The following is a 23,144-nucleotide window of genomic DNA, read 5'->3' as shown; positions in this document are numbered from 1 at the left end:
ACCTTCATCGAGAGATATCAGAAGAAATGAGGTTGGCGGTCGTCCCGCTGATAGACAAGATGGAGTCGCTGCACGCTGTCTCCTCGGCTAATGCTATCGAACTAGCTGCGCTATCGACGGAGGTATCATTACAGGGCAAGAAGATGGTGGATCTAGAGTCCTCCCTGCTGGCTAGGCAGGCTGAAGTTACCAAACTACAGTCGGTAATTGTGGAAATGCAGTCCCGGGAGAGACGCTACAACATCAGGATTGTTGGAGTACCGGAGGGCGACGGGGAAGGCCGTCTCTCTGAGACCATGCCGGAATTTCTGCAAAAAATACTGGGGAATGACGTCCTCTCCTCCCCTCCCGTCTGTGAGTCGGCCTACAGAGCGGGCAGGTCCACTCCTGGTGTGAACAAGGAGCCGAGGCCCATCATCGTCAAGCTGAACAGGCTTCAGCAGAGGGAACTCATCATGCGGTCGGCTCGGGCCAGAAGGGGTAATCTAAGGCTTGGCGATCACAAAGTGGCCATTTTCGAAGACTTTACACTGGAGGTTCAAGCACAGAGAGGCGAATACAAAGTGGTCCTGTCCAAGCTATGGAAACTAGGCCTGAGGCCCACGCTATTCGCTCCCGCGAAATTATCTGTGTTGGATAAGGTCGATGGTCGGCGTTCATTTTGGTCGTTGGCAAAAGCGAAGGAATATCTTGAGGGGATACCCGAGACTGTAGCTTGATAACTATATCGGGTGAGTGACTTGGCGATGTGGGCCGGAATACATTGTTAGGGCCGACTATTCACAAACACTTGCTGTCATGCCCAGACATGCTAACTGCTAACTGCCCATCCAACTAGCGGGGCTTCCCAATGACTTCTGTTACTTGCTAAAGCTCACCTCATGGTCGTACTTGTGTATCGCCTCTTTGGAAGCTAACCAGCTAGCTGAACAATGTACATAATAGACTAACGTGCTATCCGGATTCATCACTAGCTTACGCGCTAGCCTCGGGCTAGCTAGCGGGCTGCGTCTAACGTCTGTGCTGATACATTCGAGACCCGTTAATATTTACGCACTTTGGTTGTTGTTGCTGTTTAAGTGTCATCGGTTCGCACAATTCAACGGTGATCGGGTCCCTAACTAACTTCTTGTATGCTTTTATTTTTATATCCAGGCTGTTTTGAGCTTTGGGCTCCGGTAGGAGAAGATCGGTTGAATATATATATAAACAATATATGATAACAGGTTGTGTCAGGTATTGTTTATTACCATCCCCGGGTTAATGAATGTGTTTAATTCTATTCTTACAAAGGTTATGTTGAGTTATTATATAATAATGACTATTTTTTCCATTATAGTTATCTCATGTTAGGGCCAAGGCTCACGGTGGTTTTCGACCGATATCTTTTTTTTTTTTTTAAACTTTGACCAGTCACCTGGTTCTTTTAGCGTTTATCGCTTTTTCTTCGCATTCATACTTGGTCAAGTTCGACCGACAGAGCAGGCTGAAAGGGTTCAGATGGGGGGGAAAGACACTCTGGGAAAGGCACGGCTGCCGTCCGGGATTCGAACGCGCTCAGCCCCCGATCCGCGCGAGCGCGGTTGTCCACGGTGCTGAAATAGCACTTGCGGTACGTGGTGAGCTACTGGAGCTCCCCGTTCGACCGATATCTTTATTGAAACAATATATGATAACAGGTTGTGTCAGGTATTGCATTACCATCCCCGGGTTAATGAATGTGTTTAATTCTATTCTTACATAAGTTATTTTGAGTTATTATATAATAATGACTATTTTTTCCATTACAGTTATCTCATGTTAGGGCCAAGGCTCACGGTGGTTTTCGACCGATATCTTTATTGAAACAATATATGATAACAGGTTGTGTCAGGTATTGCATTACCATCCCCGGGTTAATGAATGTGTTTAATTCTATTCTTACATAGGTTATGTCATTCCAACCGTTGTGCCTGTTCAGAGGGGCTGTTTACAGGTGTGCACTTTGACCATAATCCCCCCTTTTTTCCCTTTCTTTTATTGTCGTTGTTTAAATGACATCTGTCTGCACAATTTACCTGTGATCCGATCCTGCCTTAGACTATATGCTGGTATGCTTTAATTTAATTTTGTTTTGAATTTTCCTTTATCCATTTGTGCTATAACATTGCGACGTTGATGCGCAGACTCGGAAATAGATGGTTGCAGGGGTGATGTTGAGTTATTATATAATAATGGCTATTTTTTCCATTATGGTTATCTCATGTTAGGGCCAAGGCTCAGGTGGTTTTCGACCGATATCTTTATTGGAATTTTATTTTTATTATTATTATTAATTGTGTTTATTGGACTAGTGGGGGTTTAATCAGGGGTTTATCTAGAGGGGGGTCGGAGTGGGGAGCATCTTATTGAATCCATGACTCCAGTGGGAAATGATAGGAAGATGACCATCCTTAGTGGATGGGGCATAGGGAGGGTATTGGAGAGTGGGTATAGGAGGACTTATAATAGGACGGGTGGGTTAGGGTTTAGAGTAGAAGGAGGGGGGGTTGTAACTGGGGTGGGATTTTTATGTGTTTTATGTACTGTTGTCTTATATGTGTGTAATTGTTCCTCCTCTGAACTCCTGGGACTGATCGTCTGGGCCCGCCTGGATCAGCGCCTCTGTACTCAGCCTGGCTGCACTGGTATGTTCTCTACGCATTTAGACAAACTCGACCATGGCTAAATTGAATATTTTAATTTGGAACGCAGGAGGTCTTAACGCCCCACACAAGCGTGCCAGTGTCCTTTGGTTATTGAAGAGAAGAAATATTGACATTTCTCTCCTTAGTGAGACGCATTTATTGGTGGGTGATGTGTCAAGGCTAGCAAATCGACAATATCATGTTATCTCCTCATCCTCAGCCGATGATAAGACGAAAGGAGTCGTCATAGTTACAAGACGTAACCTTGATATCAAAGTCCTGGATGTGTGGTCGGACACGGAGGGAAGGATTACTATAGCAAAAGTTGAGTTCTCTCATAGGAAGATGGCAATAATAGCATTGTATGCCCCTAACACATTTGATTCAGCGTTCTATAATACAATCACGAAGAATATGTTGGAACTTACTGGATACGCTCTCATTGTGGGTGGCGATTTTAATGCGTGCTGGGATGCGGAGATGGATAGGTCCGGATCCTCTGAAACAAGCGACCAAAAACGGTCCTCTAAGGCCCTCAGGATGTGGGCCCAGGACACTGGGCTCGCAGACCTATGGCGCTTATCCAATCCCACCCTCAAGGATTACTCTCACCTGTCTGCCAGACACAAAACCTTCTCTCGAATAGACTATGCATTCGCATCCCCTAATTTGTTTGATAGTTTCGACGTCTCATTGGTTCCCCTGGCTCTCTCGGACCACAAGGGGATTTTCCTTGTGGCAACCTTTGGCAGGCTCTCCACGAGAGCTCCCAGGTGGCGTTTTAACTCAACCTTATTAAAGAACGATGATTTCTGCTCTGAGTTCAGGAGTAAACTAGCTGAATTCTTGCAGATCAATGTTGGCACGGTCGATGACCCCAGGGTCCTATGGAACGCACTGAAAGGATTTATCAGGGGTCATGTCACACTTTTCTCCTCCAACTTACGTAAATCCTGATAAAAAAAACTAGACTGGAAACATTATATGCGGATCTATACGCATCTTTGCAAACTAACTATAGTGAACGACTAAACACACAACGTAAGATAGTCAAGAAGGAAATAAACTCCATACTTAAACAACAGTCTGAGTTCTTGATACATACTGTAGGACAAGGCAAAATTACTACTTTCACGGCTCCAGGCCTAGCCATCTATTGGCAATGAAAATACGCTCGAATGATCATTTCACGGATATCCCCTCGATCAAGACGCGACAGGGTACAATCACTACTGATTCGAAAAAGATCAACGACACTTTTAAAGAGTTTTACTCACAGTTATATAGCTCAGAGGTTAATCTCGACGACTCTAAATTTGAATCGTTCATTGGCGGGCTTGAGATACCCCACATTTCTGAGGAAGAGGCTAAGGAACTGGGGAAACCGATCACCCTTATGGAACTAAGGGAGACGATCGCTGAAATGCAGAGGGGTAAGGCACCAGGCTGGGATGGTATTCCACCCGAGGTGTATTTAGCTTTCTGGGACCAACTGGGCCCATTGATGCTCGATATGATCAATTACGCTATCGAACAGGGGGAGTTCTCAAGAGATGTCAACATGGCACTGATTTCTTTACTTCTCAAGAAGGACAAAGATCCCAATGATTGTGGTAGCTATAGACCAGGGGTCAGGAACCTTTTTGACTGGGAGAGCCATAAAAGCCAAATATTTCTAAATATATTTCATTGAGAGCCATATAGTATTTTTAACGTATAATAAATTAAATATGTCTTACTTTTAATGCGACTTCTGGTGCTGCATGGTTTTGCTGATGGCCTTGTAATCTGGTTCATACGTGGTGAGGTTGAGCTTCATGCAGGCGTTGAGGCTTCCATCAGTTAAACGTGAGCGTAGGTTGGTCTTAATGTTCCTCATATGCGAGAATGACTGCCCACATGCATATGCATATGTAGAGCCAAACATGGTCAATACGGCAATACTCACGCTGCATTGTGTGGTATGTCACAGGAAGCTCGTTCCAAGTTTTAAGAATCAGCTGGTCTTCAGGTTGAAGATTTTTTATTTCTGTCCACTTGTGTTCCCTTGCCAGCTCTGCTCGCTATATCTTCAGCTACAGATACTATTAGCTGTATCTTCAAAACGAATTTCTGTTTACTTTAAAATGACACACTATTATTAAGAAATATCACAAGTATTAATTTTTATTTTTATTTTTTTACTCAAAAAATTCTGCGAGCCATATGCTGTCACCAGAAGAGCCATATATGGCTCGCGAGCCATAGGTTCCCGACCCCTGCTATAGACCCTTGAGTCTTCTCGGGGCCGATTTAAAAGTGTTTGCCAAGGTGCTGGCCCGCCGCCTGCAGAGATTTATGACGGTATTGGTACACTGCGATCAAACTGGTTTTATCCCAGGGCGCCTGGCTGCAGATAATCTTAGGAGGCTGTTGCATGTAGTCGATAACAGTAAAGACAATACAGCTCAGTCCACTGTTCTGTCTTTGGATGCCATGAAGGCGTTTGACAGACTAGAATGGTCATACCTGTGGAAGGTACTTGAGGTCATGGGTCTGGGAAAGAATTTTGTTCATATGATTAAAGTCCTGTATGCCTCGCCGTCGGCAATGATACTGACAGGCAAAAACTGTTCCACACTTTTCCCAGTCTCCAGATCTTCTAGACAGGGTTGTCCTCTGAGCCCGGGACTATTCGCGCTTTCCCTCGAACCATTGGCCCAATTTATTAGGCAATCAGAGGACATCGTCCCCATAATGATCAATAATACACCACACAAAATTGCTCTCTATGCGGATGACCTACTGATTTTTATGGATGACCCTTCCCGGTCGGCCACAAAATTATTGGAAATAATCGATGACTTTGGTAAATTGTCAGGCTTTAAGATTAAAACCCTTAGGAGTCTAACCTAAAGAGCTCCTCCTCCTGAGAATTTCCCCCTTTTTTTTGTTACATAATATAAAATTACAGATTCATACCTTCAAAATAAGCCATCAATTGTCAAATTTGAGACGATAGTTTTCAATCAATGTCCTATCAAACATTCTGGTAAAATCCTAACACCTTTCAGTATAGGACTTGAAGTAGATCCAAGTTCATTCAGCTATCTGATGAGAGAACTACACTCCCAGAATTCAATGTGATCATTGTCACTAGAACCATTTCACACCTGGAGCAAAGGCCCAGTCATTCCTTTGTTATTCCAGTGAATGGACCCAGCAGGAGGCCTAGCCTGTGTGTGTGTGTGTTTCTGTGTGTGTGTGTCTGTGTCTGTATTTACAGTACTGTACCATATCAAAAAAAAATAAGCAAACTAGACTAGATGTAAATGAAATGTGTAAATGTAAATGTGTGTGTGTCTGTCTGTCTGTGTATGTGTGTGTGTGTATGTGTGTGTGTGTGTCTGTGAAACATGTCTTGTACTCATTTACCTCACTAAATACAGCAATGTGTAACTGTAGATTTCGAGATCGAGAGAGAGAGAGAGAGAGAGAGAGAGAGAGAGAGAGAGAGAGAGAGAGAGAGAGAGAGAGAGAGAGAGAGAGAGAGAGAGAGAGAGAGAGAGAGAGAGAGAGAGAGAGAGAGAGAGAGAGAGAGAGAGAGAGAGAGAGAGAGAGAGAGAGAGAGAGAGAGAGAGAGAGAGAGAGAGAGAGAGAGAGAGAGAGAGAGAGAGAGAGAGAGAGAGAGAGAGAGAGAGAGAGAGAGATTTTTATAATAATTATATTATTAATTAGTTTTTTTACACACACTAATAACATGATCATGATCAGAGAGAGAGTGTGTGCAGGGGAGTAGCTGGGGGGGGGGGTAGGATGATTCCAAGGGCCCAGCAAATGCCCCAAATTTTTTTATAGATTGGGGGCCCCACATTTTTTAATAGATTGGGGGGCCCACAAATTGTTTCTTTCTTGGGGCCCAGAATCTCCAGCTACGCCCCTGTGAGTGCACCGTTCTACTCTAGAGAGCTGTCATGACCGTGATGCGCGCTTGAATGAACTACTTTTAATACATAAATTAACGTTCTGTCGGGTCCGTGTATTCTCGAGAGAGAATGATAATAATAATAATAACCGTGATGCGCGCTTGAATGAACTGCGAGATAACTCATAACTCGTACACACACGCACTCTGTCTCTGCCATACAGTAGTTTATGTTGTTTTAGCGCGACGTGGGTATATACACGGGCGAGGATGAAAAGTAAGGATACATATAGATTACACTATATGCACTCGAAATTGTCTTTGTTCTATTTTTACAGATTTTTGAAAAACGGGACTTCCTGAGCATTTGTGAGAGATTCTAATTCTTTTGTTCTCCGCCCACGGGAGCAATAAGCCCCGTTGACTCCTAAGGGTTAACTGGAACAAATCAGCCTGCCTACCTCTTAATGAGCTGGCCAAGGCGGTGCGACTACCAGCTGATATCCCCATAGTGGAACATTTTAAATACTTAGGTATAGAGATATTCCCCACGCTGAGTCAAACTACTAAGTACAACTTCACGGGTACTTATGATAAAATACGCCAGGATCTAGACAGATGGTCGTCCCTTCCTAACTCCTTACAAGCCCAAGCTTCCATAATCAAAATGAACGTTCTGCCTAGGATACATTTTGTTAGCTCAATGCTCCCCCTGCCCCCTCCAATAGACCACTGGCGCAAGGTACAATCGATGGTATCTAAGTTTATCTGGAATAACAAACGCCCGAGAATCAAAAGAGCTACTACTCAACGTAGGAAACAAGATGGGGGCCTCGCAATCCCTGATTTTAAGCTTTATTTCTGGTCCTTCTCACTGAGACCTCTGATGTGCTGGCTAGACCCTGTAGATGCTGTATCTTGGCGCTCCTTAGAAGCGGCGGCGGTCTCACCGCTAAGATTGCAGGATGTGGTGTACTCCACTGTCTCTATTTCGAAATGCCAGCTGAGGTATGGACCGATCATAACTCACGTGATCCAAACGTGGCGTAATGTACAGAGGTCGTGTGGGGTTAAATGCCCATGGCACCTGGACTCTCCAATTTTTAATAACCAGCAATTACTTGTTGGGCACAAGCCGTTTAATATTCCTCAATGGCAAAGGAGGGGGGTGCATACTCTGGAGGATATTTATGATAAGAACGGCCTCCGTGCGTTTCAGGACTTAAGAGAATTTTATGATCTTCCCGGCGAGTCCTTTTTTCTTTATCTTCAACTAAGGTCAGCACTGAGGGCGCATGGCGTGCCGTGGGCTCAAGCTTTGCACCCACACCCCTTCCTCAGGCTCATAGTGGACAGGACGACCTCCAGAGGGTTTGTCTCCGACTTTTATACGCTCTTAATTCAATCCATGTATAAAAATCTATCATTGGATACAATCTGGCGTGTGGATATCCCGGAGTTGGACCCCGAGTTTGACTGGGATGATGTTTGGGCAAATGTGGCATTGTCTTCCCGCAACCCCAATCACCAGCAAATTAATTTTAATTATATTCATAGGACCTATCTTACACCTAGGAAGCTATTTGCTATGGGACTGATAACCGACTCTCGGTGCACTTTGTGCTCTCAAAAGGCCACTGGCACTTATATGCATATGTATGGGATTGCCCACCAGTGGCCCGCTTCTGGAGGTCAATAACGGACAAACTTTCAGATCTGTGTGGCTTAACTATCCCATTCACAGCTGTTACGCTACTCCTGAACGATATAACGACACTACCTGCGTCCGTTCAACTAAAAAGGGTTGTCCTAGCGGGTGTCACAGCAGCGAAGAAGCTAATAGCAATGAGATGGAAGGAGCCTGAGAAGCTTACAGTGATTAACTGGTCCCTAACACTATTGGATGTGATTTATCTGTAGATATCCACGGAGCGGGTGATTGGGGTGGGACAGGCAGGTATTGACCTGTGGTTTGCAGCAGCCGAAAAGGTCAGAACCGCCGTGTGCGGCTGCGCGGGGTTGAGGTGCGTGTTCGGGTGAGTCCGGCGGTCTCTTGGGAGGGGGAGGAGGAAATGTCTGTCTTGTCTTTTGTCTTGTCATCTTGAGTTTAGCTGGGGATATTATGGGGGGGCAGCTATTTAACTATTTCTTCACTGTTTGGCCACTTTTACACGGTCTCTGTGAGTCTATGGAACACCTCTACAGGTTTTTGTTTTTTCATGAAGGTTCATTGCTCTGTTTTCGGGTCGTGTTCTCAAAAAATGGTCCTTGTGGTGGATTGGAGATGTACGTTTTATTAATATAGGGTCACACGGCCGGGAATCGGGGCTGAACACCATTTAAGGGAAAGACCATTTATTAGATAGTACCCCTTGGAATTAAAATTTAGAAGGTTGAACTCTGTTTTCTTTTCTCTTTGTCTGTATAAATTGTTAGTCTGTATTATTATTGGTTTTGTTATTTTCTTGTGAAGTTCTATGTATTGTGATTGTGGTTAATGTGTTGTCTTGTTTCATGTGAATAATAATAAAAAAATTTGATAAAAAAAAAAAAAGAATATCAGGCCTATAAATGACCTGATTATGGCCAAGTCATATTTATGGATCGGGCCAAATTTCCTCTTTCCAATGGCAGAGTCTAATCTGGATTTAGTACCACCAGGCACCCATTACAGGGCAGCAAAGACTGTGAATGAAATCTACTGTAAGTACAATTACTTTTGTATGTCCATAGCTCAGCCATTTTTTACCGGCTTGCGACGCATTTTTTTTATTTTTTTAGTAAAAGAAAACCACGTCTCCTGAAAATAATAAACTTGCCAATAAAATGTGAGAATTGAACATTTTACATTTTCAGGAAGTGAGTGAGTAAACGCACTGTATGAGGTCTCCCTTACGTTGTTGCTATTAAATGGTTAAGAGATTAATGTAACGTAATAAACACAATTGAAAGTCCAGTTTCTGGTTTGGTGGAGAAGGAGGAAGTCAGGAGAGGATGCGGAGGAGAGGAGGGGGAGGGGAGAGAAGAGGAGAGGAGAGGAGAGGTTGAAGCTGCCTTAGATAAATAGCAGTGTGGTCTTTGGACTGTTGATTGATTGATTGATTGAATTGATTGAAAAGTTTATTAACAGATTGCAGAATGAGTACAGTACAGCTCAATACATACAATTGTTAAGGGGATGCAGACCAGAGAAAGACTTTCATCTCCATCTCTCCCCCATTTTCAATTCATCATAACATATGACATACATGACATACAGATAGACAGTACTGCTACATCTATACATTTATGACATATCAGATTTGCAAATACAGTACTGTTTGTGATACAAAAGTGTCCAGAAAAAGAGTGTATATACATTTGACGTAGAAACTGTACATTGGAGGAGGTTGGGTGGGTGGGGTGGGGTTGGGTGGGTGGGTGGGGGCTGTACATTGGAGGTGGGGGGGGGGGTTTGGGTAGGGGGGGGGGACACTGTACATTGGAATACTGACAAAGCCATACTTGGTCATTTACTGTACAACTGGGTTAGGACATTTGTAGGGGCCAGTTTCGAATTGCAGTCTCCTGTAGGTGTTTTTTGAGAGTGTTTTTGAAAGTGGGTAGTGATTCACATTCCTTTACAGCTTTGGGTAGGGCGTTCCACATTGATGTGGCATAATTGCGAAACGTGTTTAGTCCCTTGTTTGAGCCGAATCTGGGTTTAACATGATTTGTGGAGCTCCCTCTGGTGTTGTGATCGTGGTATTCACTGACCTTTGGGAAGTATTTTGACATGTACATGGGTACCTTGGTCGCGTAGTGTATCTTGTAGACCAGGCCCATTGCAAGTTGCTGTACTCTGTCGTCTACTCTAAGCCATCCTAGGTTGTCAAAGTGGGCAGGGGTGAGGTGGGTTCTGGGGTTCAGGTCAAGTAGTAGTCTGACTAGCTTGTTTTGAGATGTTTGTAATGTTGCTGGGAAGGCGTGACTGTAGTCACCTTGGATGACTACTGCTGTAGTGACATCTGCCAGGGCTGGACACTGTCTCTCCTTCTCCTCCTCCCCTTGGCATTTCACAAGCTCTCCATAGAGAGCAAGTGCGTGAGACTGTGAGAGATTAGTGCATGTGTGTTGATGTCACCGCTAGAGGGCCGAACAGTCGCCTAGGAGGGAGGGAGAAAGAGAGAAGGAGGGAGGGAGGTAGGGAGAGAGAGAAAGAGAAGGAGGGAGGGAGAGAGCGAGTGAGTCTGGAGGTGTGGCTTTGTCTGTTGCCAGTGCCATAGCGACAGTGTGTGTTTAAATGTGAATGACTGAGACTGTAGTGATGTGTATTATTGTATAGTGAAGAGCTTCTTTAGGTGTGTGAGAGATATTGAAATCACTACACTGTTTTCCTGGATACTGGTTATTCCATGGGCTATTTTGTGGATTTTTCCAAACTGGTATTTTCTTCTGTTAGCTGCTTGAGCCCTAAACATTTTACCTGTGTGTGTGTGAGAGAGAGAGAGATTTTGGACGACACACACACACACACAAGTGTGAGATCGTTGATTGAGATTGGACTAGACATCGTTCGTTTGGAAAGGTATGTGCGTGTGTGTGTGTGGACAGTACATGTTGGGTTACCTGTGTTTGGACTAAGGGGGGAATGTGTGTATGTGTGTCTACATTTCTTTCCCACTACACTCCATGTTGGATCATTCACTTTGGTGCATGTGCTAAGATGTGTCTGTGTGTGTTTGTGTAAAGTGTTTGCATCATCTTGTGGGGTCCAAGTGTCCCCATGAATACCTAAAAACCTGATGAAGTGGCAAGGTCCCAAGGTAACCATAGTGAGACTACAAGAGCAATAACAAGCTGTGTTTACTGCTGTGTGTGTGTGTGTGTGTGTCAGAGGGAATACTGCTATATTGAACCTGAACAACAATGATTGTACTTGTACACTGCAGTTAGTCCTCCCAGTGGTGTGTGTGTTTTACACTTGGTCCAGAATAAGTGGATTATCCCTTGTTCTTCTTGTCTACTAATCCGTTACAAGCCTCACCATTTGCATGCTAAAGTGTGTGTGTGTGTGTGTGTGTGTCACATAGCAATGTCACAAGACAATATAGAAGATAAGCTGGAACGGGCTGTATGTGAAAACCAGCCCGTCCAGTAGTGCTTTAAGCAAGGTCCCGAGCGCGTGTAGCTTTATGCCAAGCAAGCAGTGCAAAAATTTACCGTAGTGGCATGCAGTAATGCGCCTTTCATTTTCCGCCGCCCAGCGCCCAGGTCGCGCGGAAATAGGCTGTCTATTGCCATTCTCTTTGACAAACTCTAACCTTAACCAGCTCCTTAACAACGCCTAAACTTAACCGTTCTAACCTTAACCAACTCCGAAACAATGCCTAACCTTAACCTTAACCTTAACCATGCCTAACCTTAACCATAGAAATTATATTGCCATTCTCTTTGACAAACTCTAACCTTAACCAGCTCCTTAACAGCGCCTAAACTTAACCGTTCTAACCTTAACCAACTCCGAAACAATGCCTAACCTTAACCTTAACCTTAACCATGCCTAACCTTAACCGGCGAAAGAATACACGTTAAAAAAAAATCACGTTAAAAAATATTTTCGATGGGATTCGAACTCGCCAGCAAACAAGCCATAGGATCCACAGCCATGTGTCCTTGCCAATTGAGCTATTGCTAGATACTGAATAAGGGGCGGTGACTTATATATATTGAGCTCCGCTCGTGTCGGATCTCATGCGCATGCGCGGGCACCTCGCGCGAGCACGCCGGCGCACGCACGCACCTGAGCGAGCACGCCGCCGCCGGTGCACGCACGGTAGCATTTGTCTGAAAAGAAGGGCGCTTTACCGCACTAGCGTGCGGTGACGAATGCGGAAGCATTTTTGCACTGCTTGCTTGGCATTAACGTACAGGCGTCCCGAGCAGGTAATAAAGTGAACACAAGACGTTGATCCAAAATAGTAAATTATATTTATTGTACAGGGTAGGGCTTTAAACCTCCACTGATTTATTATGCAACAAAGGGAAAAGACAACCCACAAACATGTAAACAAATAGGGAAAAAGGTAATTGGAGAACAGACAAAGTGAGATATAGGATATACTAAATAAGCGCCCACAGACACTCAAAGGTACCAAAGGTACAATTCCACACTCAATGGAAAAATAGGCCTAAAGCCAACAAGAGAGAAGTGGCGCAGAGGGCACTGATCTCTATATATATATATACTTAGTACTTAGTCCACACGAAGCAGTAGACAAGCACAGTATCGTTCCACAATGGTCAATAAATGGCAACCTCACGAAACTCTGATCAGTGGCAACTGACAGAGTGAGGCGCCCCGATGTGTGTCATCTCCACTCTATTAACCACCCATCTCCACTGCCTGTTCGAAGGTGCACCAATCAGATGCAACCAATCCAATCAGGGAGATGAGTGGCATCTGTGAATAGAAAGTCAATTAGGAGATGACACAACACCACACAACAGACAACACAAATAATATATTACTGTAACTGAGGGGTACAATTCCCTGACTGTATTGATAAGTATGGTATCATTAAACCACTACCGTCTTATGTACTTTAATTACTGGCCATACAGTACATGATATATATAATGATGAACACTTCCCACAATGAAATCGGTTCCACACAAAGTTGTAATTAAGTATTTATTGCAGCAAAAGGTACATAATATACTTCTCTATTTCACTTTGAATGCGCTTATAAGGCAAAGGAATGTGCGTAGGCAAATCAATAACGAATGTCCATTCTCTGGTTACGCAGGAGGTAATTATACAACCTGAATCTTAGGGAATTATATCTATGGTACACTAGTAATATAGCGGGAGATACTGGAAGAGTCCCCCCGGTTGTAAGCCAGCAAGGGTAGAGGATCTGTCGGTAATAGAGTCTGGGTCAACGATGATAAGGAGACTCCGAGTACGGGAGACGGTGCCATAAGATCTTGATCCACAGACGAATACAGCTGTTCTCCGTAGCCTGTAGCTCCACAGGGAAGAAAGCTAGCCTGCCTCAGGCTTCTGAGGGGCAGACTCGACGTGGCTCCTCACAGGGTAAATCCCACACACGTGTGGGCGTCGGCGATTCTCCGCTCCATTAATCACAGGACCAAAAGCAAATATAATCCAGCCGTAAAGGGCTATGCAGTCGTCGGGTAGATAATCCAGTGTACATGTCCACACGGTCCTCGTCTAGGGCTCCTCGGGTGAAAGCGCCATGAAGCAGCCCAGCCTGGATAAGCACTCTAGCTGATACGAAGAAAACGTTGGTGATGCTGGTCACTGTAGAACTTTAGCCGCACGATACACTATACACAATTAGACTATTACTGACTTAATAGAATATGTCGCACTCGACGGTATAGCGCCAAACTCTGACACTTCAGTTATTAATTCGCACGCGGTCTCAATGCTCTATTTGGGGCCAAACAGGCCATACTTCACCGCACGTAGTATCGTGGGTGAGGCTTCAACTTATTGGGTAACATACTTCTGTATTCACCTGCGCCGTATTTATACGCTTAGATGAATAAACTAGTACCAGCTTTATTCCTGTCTCATATCCTTGCGCAATACCATTCATGTCCAGGCATGTCCTCGGCGGTGACTTTGAACCTGACTTTGGAGGCATGGCCTTGGCGCCTGTGGACCGCTGTCCAATAGGAGAATGAAATATTATGGTCTGTACTAGGCTAAAGGGATATTCCGTGTATATGTACAAGGAATATACAAGGGATATCAAACGATATACAAATATTATGCAATATATATCAATCAATAAATATATATATTCGGTTTAATCTGATCCTTTGTAACAATTACCCTGATGTTACATGGTGTTAAAATATATGGCAATAATGATAATGAACAACCCACGTACGTGACAGTGTGTGAGAGAGAAATGGCTGTTTAAACATATTTTGTATGGCAAACAGTGGGGTTCCTCTGCAAGTAGCAATTTGTCCTCGGTGGCAATTGTATGTCACACACGCATATGCACACACACACGGTTCTGACTGTCTAACTAAATAATTGGTCTGCCCCATCATGAGGAACTTTCCTACTAGCTACAGAGTATGTGGGGGAGGGGACAAAGTTTGCCAACCACCTGCAGCATTTCTCTTCTCTCCTCTTTTATCTTCTCTTATCTCCTCTTCTCACTCGTTCCTTCTCTCTCCTGCTGTGACTGTCTCTCTCCGTCTGTCCTTCGCATATCTTGAGAACCGTTTTATCTGATCGCTTCACGCTCAGCGGGAGTATTGCTGAGGCCTTAGGGGAGTGCAGTGTTTAATTTGGTGCCATTTGGCCAGATGGTGGCACTATAATAACAAACTTGTGTGAAGTAGACTTGGATGCATAGTTTTTGAGAATGCTGTAAGCCGCGTTGAATGGCCATGTGCACTGAATGGCCATGCGCTCCGAATGGCCACACCCCCGACATCGCTGCAAGCAGCAATACCGGGAGCATTCTCAACGGCCACCCCCCCAAATGGGCACTGCACTAGTGTGTATAATTGATGACAGTGAATGAAAGAATGTTGGAATATTACATACACAAACACACGCATTGAGTTTGAAGTGCTTGGCGAGTAAATCAAGGGCAGGGCAGGTATTTCTTTTGAATATGATAAACAAGTACATCTGTGTGTGTGTGTGCGTGTGTGTGCATGTAGCGTGTTGTATTCCTCCCTGTGGTACCACAGTCTGGTGAGGCCAGACAGTCACATACATTATTAACACACACACACACACACGTTGTGACAGATCTAGGGCAGGCCATGTCTACCTCTGTGACCTCACTCTGGTTTGGGCCTCGTTCCATTTCTTTTCCAATTCAAGATGCTCTTCTGCCATATTCAATCAAAGATGCTCAAAATAAAGGATTATAGCACTGCACCAATAAGATGAAAAGTGGGCGGGACTTTTACACAGACGCTATAGTTAACACTGAGATCGCTGGACATAGTGAGATCGCTGGATCACTGGAATTCTCGAACAAACTTGTTGTGCGCTGGATCTATAGGTCTGGATCTACAGGTTAGAAAAATTTCCATTTGATGTCAAAACTTCAATGTATGTGAACGGTCTTGTTTGGATATACACATACTGTATATATATATATATATATATATATATATATATATATATATATATGTGTTACGATGGTGCCGCTTTGCTGGCATGATGTGGTGGAACTCAGTTTGCAGTGTAGAACGGAGAGATAAACAGGATACAGGAGACGGCGTAGTGGTGAATAATAAGGCTTTACTTAGAACAGAAAACAACAAACACGACTGACAACAACGGTAACAATTAAACAATGAACCAGCAAGTGTCTGCTGGCCCACAACACCTAATATACAAACACTAATTAGAGACAGAGGGTAATTACAAACAGGACACAGGTGTGGTAGACAGAAACAACAGAACACAGAGCACACTGGGAAAAACAATAACAACAAGAAGACTAAAACATATTTACAAAACACAGACAGGGGAACACAAGTCTAACAAAGTGGAGACAACAACGACAACACAGACAATAAACATAATAAACATATTGCGCCGCCCCTGTGCCTCAAATAGATTCGCTATCAGCTCTATCTTTAATCTTTCAAAATGTTCAGTTGCTATCGCTATTAGCTCTATCTTTAATTTTTCAAAATGTACAGTTGCTATTGCATGCACTCATCTGTGTTCCACTACACACATGAGTGCATGCTTACCAACTGTCCGTCTGCAACACTACTATCACCAACATCTAAGAAGGGAGATCCCCCCTTGAATGGCCCTTCTAAGGTTTCTCTCCTCCACACTGCCTGTGGAGCTTTTTTCCCTATTGTTAGGTTTTAGTGAGTTTTTCCTTACCTTCGCGTGGGGTATGTCTGGGAGTGCTTGCATTCTTTCATTTATTTGTATTCATCTAAAAATGTTTGGACCTTATGGTGTTCTCAAGTCAAGTCAAGAGTTTTAATTGTCACGGCATACAGGTATACAATGAAATGCGGGTGGTCTTGCCCGCAACGATGTGCAATACAGTGGTACATATAATAGAATCAAAAGAAGAAACAACATTGTGCAGTAACAGATAGCAGGTAACATGGAGTGACATCTCGGTATCTGTACATAGTTATTTACAGCGCATGTGTGACATGCTAGTTAGCTTTGGTAGTGCAATACACTGTTCCTGTTATTCTAATTTAAAGTGTCCTTTCCTTTGGCCATAAGTGTGCGTGTGTTCTTGTTCTGTTCTTGACTTATTGTTATGTTTTCTTCTTGACTTGTTTAAAGAAGATCTGTACGGCCCATGGGGACATTAACGTGTGTTGTCGGGCCCTATAAATAAATTTGATTTGATTTGATAAATGGCAGTAAATAATATTAATCAGGTGAGTGAGCTGATGCCAGATCTGCCAGATCTGGATCATCCCACCGGTTGGCAATGTTGTATTTTTTTTTTTAAACTTAAATTTTTATTTTCATTTTTTCAACAACATACATAGACAACATTCATAGACAATACACAGTACATAAATTAAAACAAATAGACAAAAAATGGGTAAAGAAAAAGTGTGACATGGGTCCTTCGGTCCCTTCTACATTTGCATTATTTATTTACATTTTTATTCATTTCCTTGTATCCTTTTCAAACCTCTGTGATGTCGTTACTTCCCCTCCTGTATTCTTCCCATTTTCCCCATTTCCATTCAAACTTTTCTTCTTGCAGCCTCAGCAGATGTGTGATTCTCTCCATTTCCTGTATCCCCTCTACCAACTCTATCCATTGATCCTTTGTCGGCACTTCTACCTTTTTTTTTTTTTTTTTTTTTTTTTTTTTTTCCCTCCATTTTCCTCCGATTTTCTCCCATCCCAATGTTAGTCGTATGCCAATTCCCAGTCCCTTCCTGGTCGCTGCGCACTTACCCCCCACAGTCAGATCATCTGGGAGAGTGGAGGCTACCACGTGCTTCCTCCGACACACGTCCAGCCAATCACCGCTTCTTTTCACCTGGCAGCGCGGATTCTCATTGAGAGGGCGTAGCGTGTGGGAGGACCACACTATCCCCCTCACGTCCAATCCGCGCTTAGCAGGCGCCCCGACCGAACTGTAGGAGTCGCTGTTTACAACGACCCGGACCCACCCCGCCAGCTTCTCCCACCCTCTGATACAGCCAATTGTATCAGTGTAGACGGCCAGCCAAGCTGGTGACAACCCCGGAGCTGTGAGCTGGATTCGAACAGGCAAATCCAGCTCAGCTCCGGGGCTGGTGACGAACGCAATCTCCGCTCGGCCACCTAACCGCCTTGGCACTTCTACCTTGTACCACAGTTTAGTTAAAGCTTTCTTGGCTGCCACTATCAATATCTTAATCAAATATTTGTCTTCCCCTTGGATTCCTTCCTGTGACAGATTCCCCAAATACAACACTTGGCCTCCCTGGGGTATTTCGTATCCTATTATTTCATTTATTATCCCTCCTATCTCTTCCCAGTAGTGCCTTATCTTCTGACATCCCCAGAATATGTGTGTATGGTTCGCCCCTTCCTGTCCACACTCCCTCCAACATGTTTTCTTTGCTGGTGTGTAATTGCCCTGTATTTCTGGTGTTATAAAGTATCTAATTATATTTTTCCACCCAAATCCCTCCATATCCTTGATCCTGTGGTTGTTTGTTGTGTCTTACATGTGTCATACCATTCCTCCTCCGTTATCTCTATTTCCAACTCTCTTTCCCACTTTTCTTTCACATACAATGTTGTATTTCCCTTACTGTCCATTATTGCCTGATATAGTGCTGGCAATGTTGTATTATGAAGGGGTGTATGGAAGGGGAGTTGAGACGGTCCGACACCTGGACCAGTCGAACCGGGAGAAGGGTTGCCGTCCGGTCCCGCAGGACCGGGGGAAGTGTTACATATATATATACTGTATGTGTGTGTTTCCTACCTTCATCCTTTGTATTTAGGCAGTAAGAACTCCATCTGTTTCTCTCTCTCTCTTTCTCTCTCTCTCTCTCTCTCTTTGGGAGTGAATGAGACTGAAAGGTTGGTTCACATGCTTCATTGCAGGACTCTGGTCGACAGAGAGAGAGAGAGAGAGAGAGAGAGACAGACAGACACAGATGGACGGACGGACAAGTTAAAAAAGAGAGGGAGTTGAAGGGGGAGATGGCGAGGAGATTGGTAGAGATTTATATTGAACAGATATGGAGATGAAAGATTTGTGATATTGTCTTGTAAATGCCTAATTTACATTTAGATCATTATATTTAATTTTCCTCTACACAAACAGTAATTATATACACACACAGAACTACACACACACACACGTACACAGATTTATTATTATTTGTGTGAATGTTGATTAACTGTGGTGCATCAGCATTCTGTAAATATCATATATAGACATTCATAGCAGTGAAGCTCATTCAATTTATAGGAGAGAGAGATGGAGAGACAGAGGGAGAGATGGAGAGAGAGAGAGTTGGAGAGCCCGAGAGATAGAGGGAGAGATGGAGACAGAGTGAGGTAGAGAGACAGAAAGAAAGTGAGAGAGACGGATAGTGATGGAGAGACTGAGGGACAGGGAGAGGAGAGAGATGGAGAGAAGAAGAGACAGATAGAGAGGTGGGTGGAGAGAGCGAGTGTACACCCAGACATAGCTGTGCGACATGTGGACGTGGTTAGCATTCCACTGGGTTCATCGGTGTGTGTGTAGAGAGAACCTGTTAGTCCCTCACAGAGCCATAAAGAAGAAACATTTACTATGTTAATTCACTTAAACCGAGCTTACCCTTGCACCTGTATTTGTATTATGCAGACCATAAATATCTGAAGAAAAATGCAGACAACCCTATTATTTTAAATATGATTGATGTGTGGTTCGACACATTTAAATATTTGAATATACTGTAAATACATCCCGATCCCTGTTCAGTCCTATTTTGGGCAATGCCGATTTTAAACCAGGGCAAAATTATTTAAATTATGGGCTGAAAAGTGGTTAAGGAAAGTGCAAGACGTATACAGGGAGGAGGATGAAGTATTGTATTGTATATAAGTATGTCCTTTGCGGAAATATCTACCAAATATGATATTCCAAATAATCACTTTTTTAGATATATTCAGCTTCAGGAGTTTTATATCGTCTCAGAACCATTCATTGGATATACCGAACATTTCCATATTAGAAATAGCAATCACTAGATACTGTTATGGTAAAGGTTTCATTTCAACGCTATATGACTTATTTGTATCTGGTTCAGATGAATCATCAGAATTTATGGAACGAAGACATAGAGGAGGAAATATTTTTAGAAGAATGAAGCGAGGCATGTAAAGAGGCACAGAGTCAGTCAGTAGCAACTTAAAACATATACAATATAAATGGCTGATGCATACATATATAACTCCTGTTAAATTGCATACGTTTATATAATATATAGGGCTGGGACTCGCATTAATTTCGATTAATTAACTACACAAAGAATTAAAAGTAAAAAAAAATTATGAATTTAATCGCATGATGATTTTTCTTTATTGTGTAAGAATGTTACCTTTCAAAGGAGACCAGACTCATGCATGTGCTATAAGTATAAAGTATAATACATCACAAATAATTTTTCTTAGTCTGGTTTGTTCATAAAAAAAAATTAAATAAGAGAAATTGAGATCAATCAAGAGTTTTTTCTTTCAATGGTCAACTGTTCTGGAATGTACTTGAAAGTACTGCGTTTTACTTTTACCTTGAAAGTGCTTGAGTTTACAAAAGGTCCTTTTTGCTATATGTTATTCCTAAAATTGCTGCACTTTGTTAAAAATGTCATTGATCTGTTGGTCTGTGTAGTAGCTAATACAGGATTTTGCTGCTTAAACGTATTTATAATGTATATTCATTGATTCACTCGTATACCAAAATTAATTTGAATTGAAAATGTTTGCTTTTCGCATCAAATATTGATATGCGATTAAAATGTGATTAATTTAGATTAATTAACTATAAAGTCTCAAATTAATTCGATTAAAATGTTTAATAGAGTCCCACCACTAATAATAATATGATAATATTCCAGATACTTGTATTAAGTGTAGTGAGGTAAGGGGGACACTGTTCCACTGCATATGGGAATGTGTGAAAGTGAAAACCTTCTGGCAAGATTTTATTGATATGATTGATCAAATTGTATCAAAGAAGTTACCATTGAATCCCAAGCTTTTTAGTCTTGGTTTATATCCTACCATCCCACATCTACAAAGCAAAGAGTTTAGATTTATTAATAGATATGTGCATATTACAAGCAAATCGTGTAATGGCTCTTAATTGGAAAAGTGTTGATGGACCAAGAATTTTTGGACATTTACCGGGGACAGTTTCGAATTGCAGCCTCCTGTAGGTGCTCTTTTAGAGCGGTTTTGAAGGTGGGTAGGGATTCACATTATTTTATGGCTGATGGTAGGGCTTTCCACATTGATGTGGAATAATTGCGAAACGCCTTTAGTCCCTTGTTTGAGCCAAATCTGGGTTGAACATGATTTGTGGAACTTCTGGTGTTGTGGTCGTGGTATTCCCTGAACTTTGGGAAGTATTTCGACATGTACATGGGTACCTTAGTGGTGTATCTATTAGACCAGGCCCATTGCAAGTTGCTGTACTCTGTCGTCTACTCTAAGCCATCCTAGGTTGTCAAAATGGGTAGGGGTAAGGTGGGTTTTAGGAGTAAGGTCAAGCAGTAGTCTGACCAGTTTGTTTTGTGATGTTTGTAGTCTTGTTTTTAGTGCCTTTGAGGGAAGGGCGATGGGATGGGGAAAAGTGCAGAGAGACAATCGATGTGCAATATTACTCTTTCATAACGTATGCATGTGTGCAAAAGGCTAATTTTGGAAAAGGGCACCCTGAGTTAAACGCAACACAGACCGCAGCCCCTCACCCTTAAAGCTAGCAACACTTCACATCTATGACACTATGTCCTTGTTCCTTTGTGATAACCAATGACTTTGTTCCTTTTTGATAACCAGTGACTTTGTTCCTTTGTGATAACCTGTGACTTTGTTCCTTTGTGATATCCTGTGACTTTGTTCCCTTGTGATAACTTGTGACTTTGCTAACAGTGAAGTTTAAGACGTAACATTTTGTTTGTGTGTATGTGCTTGTTGTGCAGAACGGAAAAGCCAGACTGGTCCCGCCCATCATCATGTGCACGCGGCCCTACCCAGAATGCAGTGTGTACAACAGTCAGGGCGATGGCGAGTGCGACATGGACAGCAGCGGAGAGAATGCCAATGGATCAGATTCATCCGATGCAGGGCACAGTGACAGGTCAGTTCACATGGGGTGGAGTGACAGGTTAGTTCATGTGGGGCGGGGCGACGGGTCAGTTCACATGGGGTGGAGTGACAGGTTAGTTCATGTGGGGCGGGGCGACGGGTCAGTTCACATGGGGTGGAGTGACAGGTTAGTTCATGTGGGGCGGGGCGACGGGTCAGTTCACATGGGGTGGAGTGACAGGTCAGTTAATGTGGAGCAAGGCGACATGTCAGTTCATGTGGGGCGGGGCGACAGGTCAGTTCATGTGGGGCGGGGCGACAGGTCAGTTCATGTGGGGCGGGGCGACAGGTCAGTTCATGTGGGGCGAGGCGACAGGTCAGTTCATGTGGGGCGAGGCGACATGTCAGTTCATGTGGGGCGGGGCGACAGGTCAGTTCATGTGGGGCGGGGCGACAGGTCAGTTCATGTGGGGCGGGGCAACAGGTCAGTTCATGTGGGGTGGGGCGACAGGTCAGTTCATGTGGGGCGGGGCGACAGGTCAGTTCATGTGGGGCGGGGCGACAGGTCAGTTCATGTGGGGCGAGGTTACAGGTCAGTTCGATGGATACATTTTTTAGGAGCTAAGAATTCAAAAGAAAAGTTAGGATCTATTTGGACAGATCTGGAATTGTTCCAGACAATATAAATGTTATTTTTTTCTTAATATATCTATTTTATTATGTTTCAGTTTTTTATTTGTACATGGAAAATAAGCAGGACATTTCTTAATCCATCATAAATCAGAATGTAGGTCTGTTTTACCTCCAGCGTTTACACATGTTACCAATGTGAACATAAACAAACTGCCATTGTTACAACCACACCCTACAGTGAATAGAATTTCAAACTTGACAACATAAACATTCTAAATGAGTGCATTCCCTGTTGCAGTGTTTGCTAATGCAATAGCTGACTGAAGCTCACTTGGGCCAAAGCTATTCCCCTAGCAATGCAATTCCATTGAGAAAGGTCTATATTTACCTGTTGTCTGGTGTTTGACTGAGCTGTTGATACAATGTCTATCAACCGTCCTAGAGAATAAAAACATGGCTCCATTCATGTTTATTTTACTTAATATTTTTTGTGGTGGAGCTACCCATTTGTTTGCGTTTGAATCACTAAGAAGTAGACGGTCCAATCACTTTTAGTGCTTTTTGTTTCATTGAGACTAGATTCTGCATTCTGATTTGTTCTGAAGTACATACACACTCGACAGTTCTAAGCTTCTAAGTGTGTGTAGCCTGC

General features: G+C 43.3%; 1 protein-coding gene across 2 annotated transcripts in view; it reads left to right on the top strand.

Annotated features, from left to right (window-relative positions):
* Positions 1–23,144, top strand: part of rab11fip4a (RAB11 family interacting protein 4 (class II) a) — a gene marked incomplete at its 5' end in the record, with an annotated part of 191,530 nt that overhangs the window by 64,835 nt on the left and 103,551 nt on the right. The window contains 2 exons of one of the 2 annotated variants that reach the window (XM_084329937.1): positions 11,037–11,137; positions 21,754–21,911. In XM_084329937.1, coding sequence (XP_084186063.1) covers positions 21,787–21,911 — 125 coding nt within the window. Of the gene's footprint in view, positions 1–11,036; positions 11,138–21,753; positions 21,912–23,144 lie in introns of those variants that run through there. The other variant, XM_084329938.1, reaches the window with a different exon arrangement.

Source organism: Notolepis coatsorum, assembly GCF_963971535.1.
Source record: "Notolepis coatsorum genome assembly, chromosome: 14".
NCBI lineage: Eukaryota > Metazoa > Chordata > Actinopteri > Aulopiformes > Paralepididae > Notolepis > Notolepis coatsorum.
The sequence above is the reverse complement of the archived record's forward strand: the minus strand, read 5'-3'. Positions and strand labels throughout refer to the sequence as shown.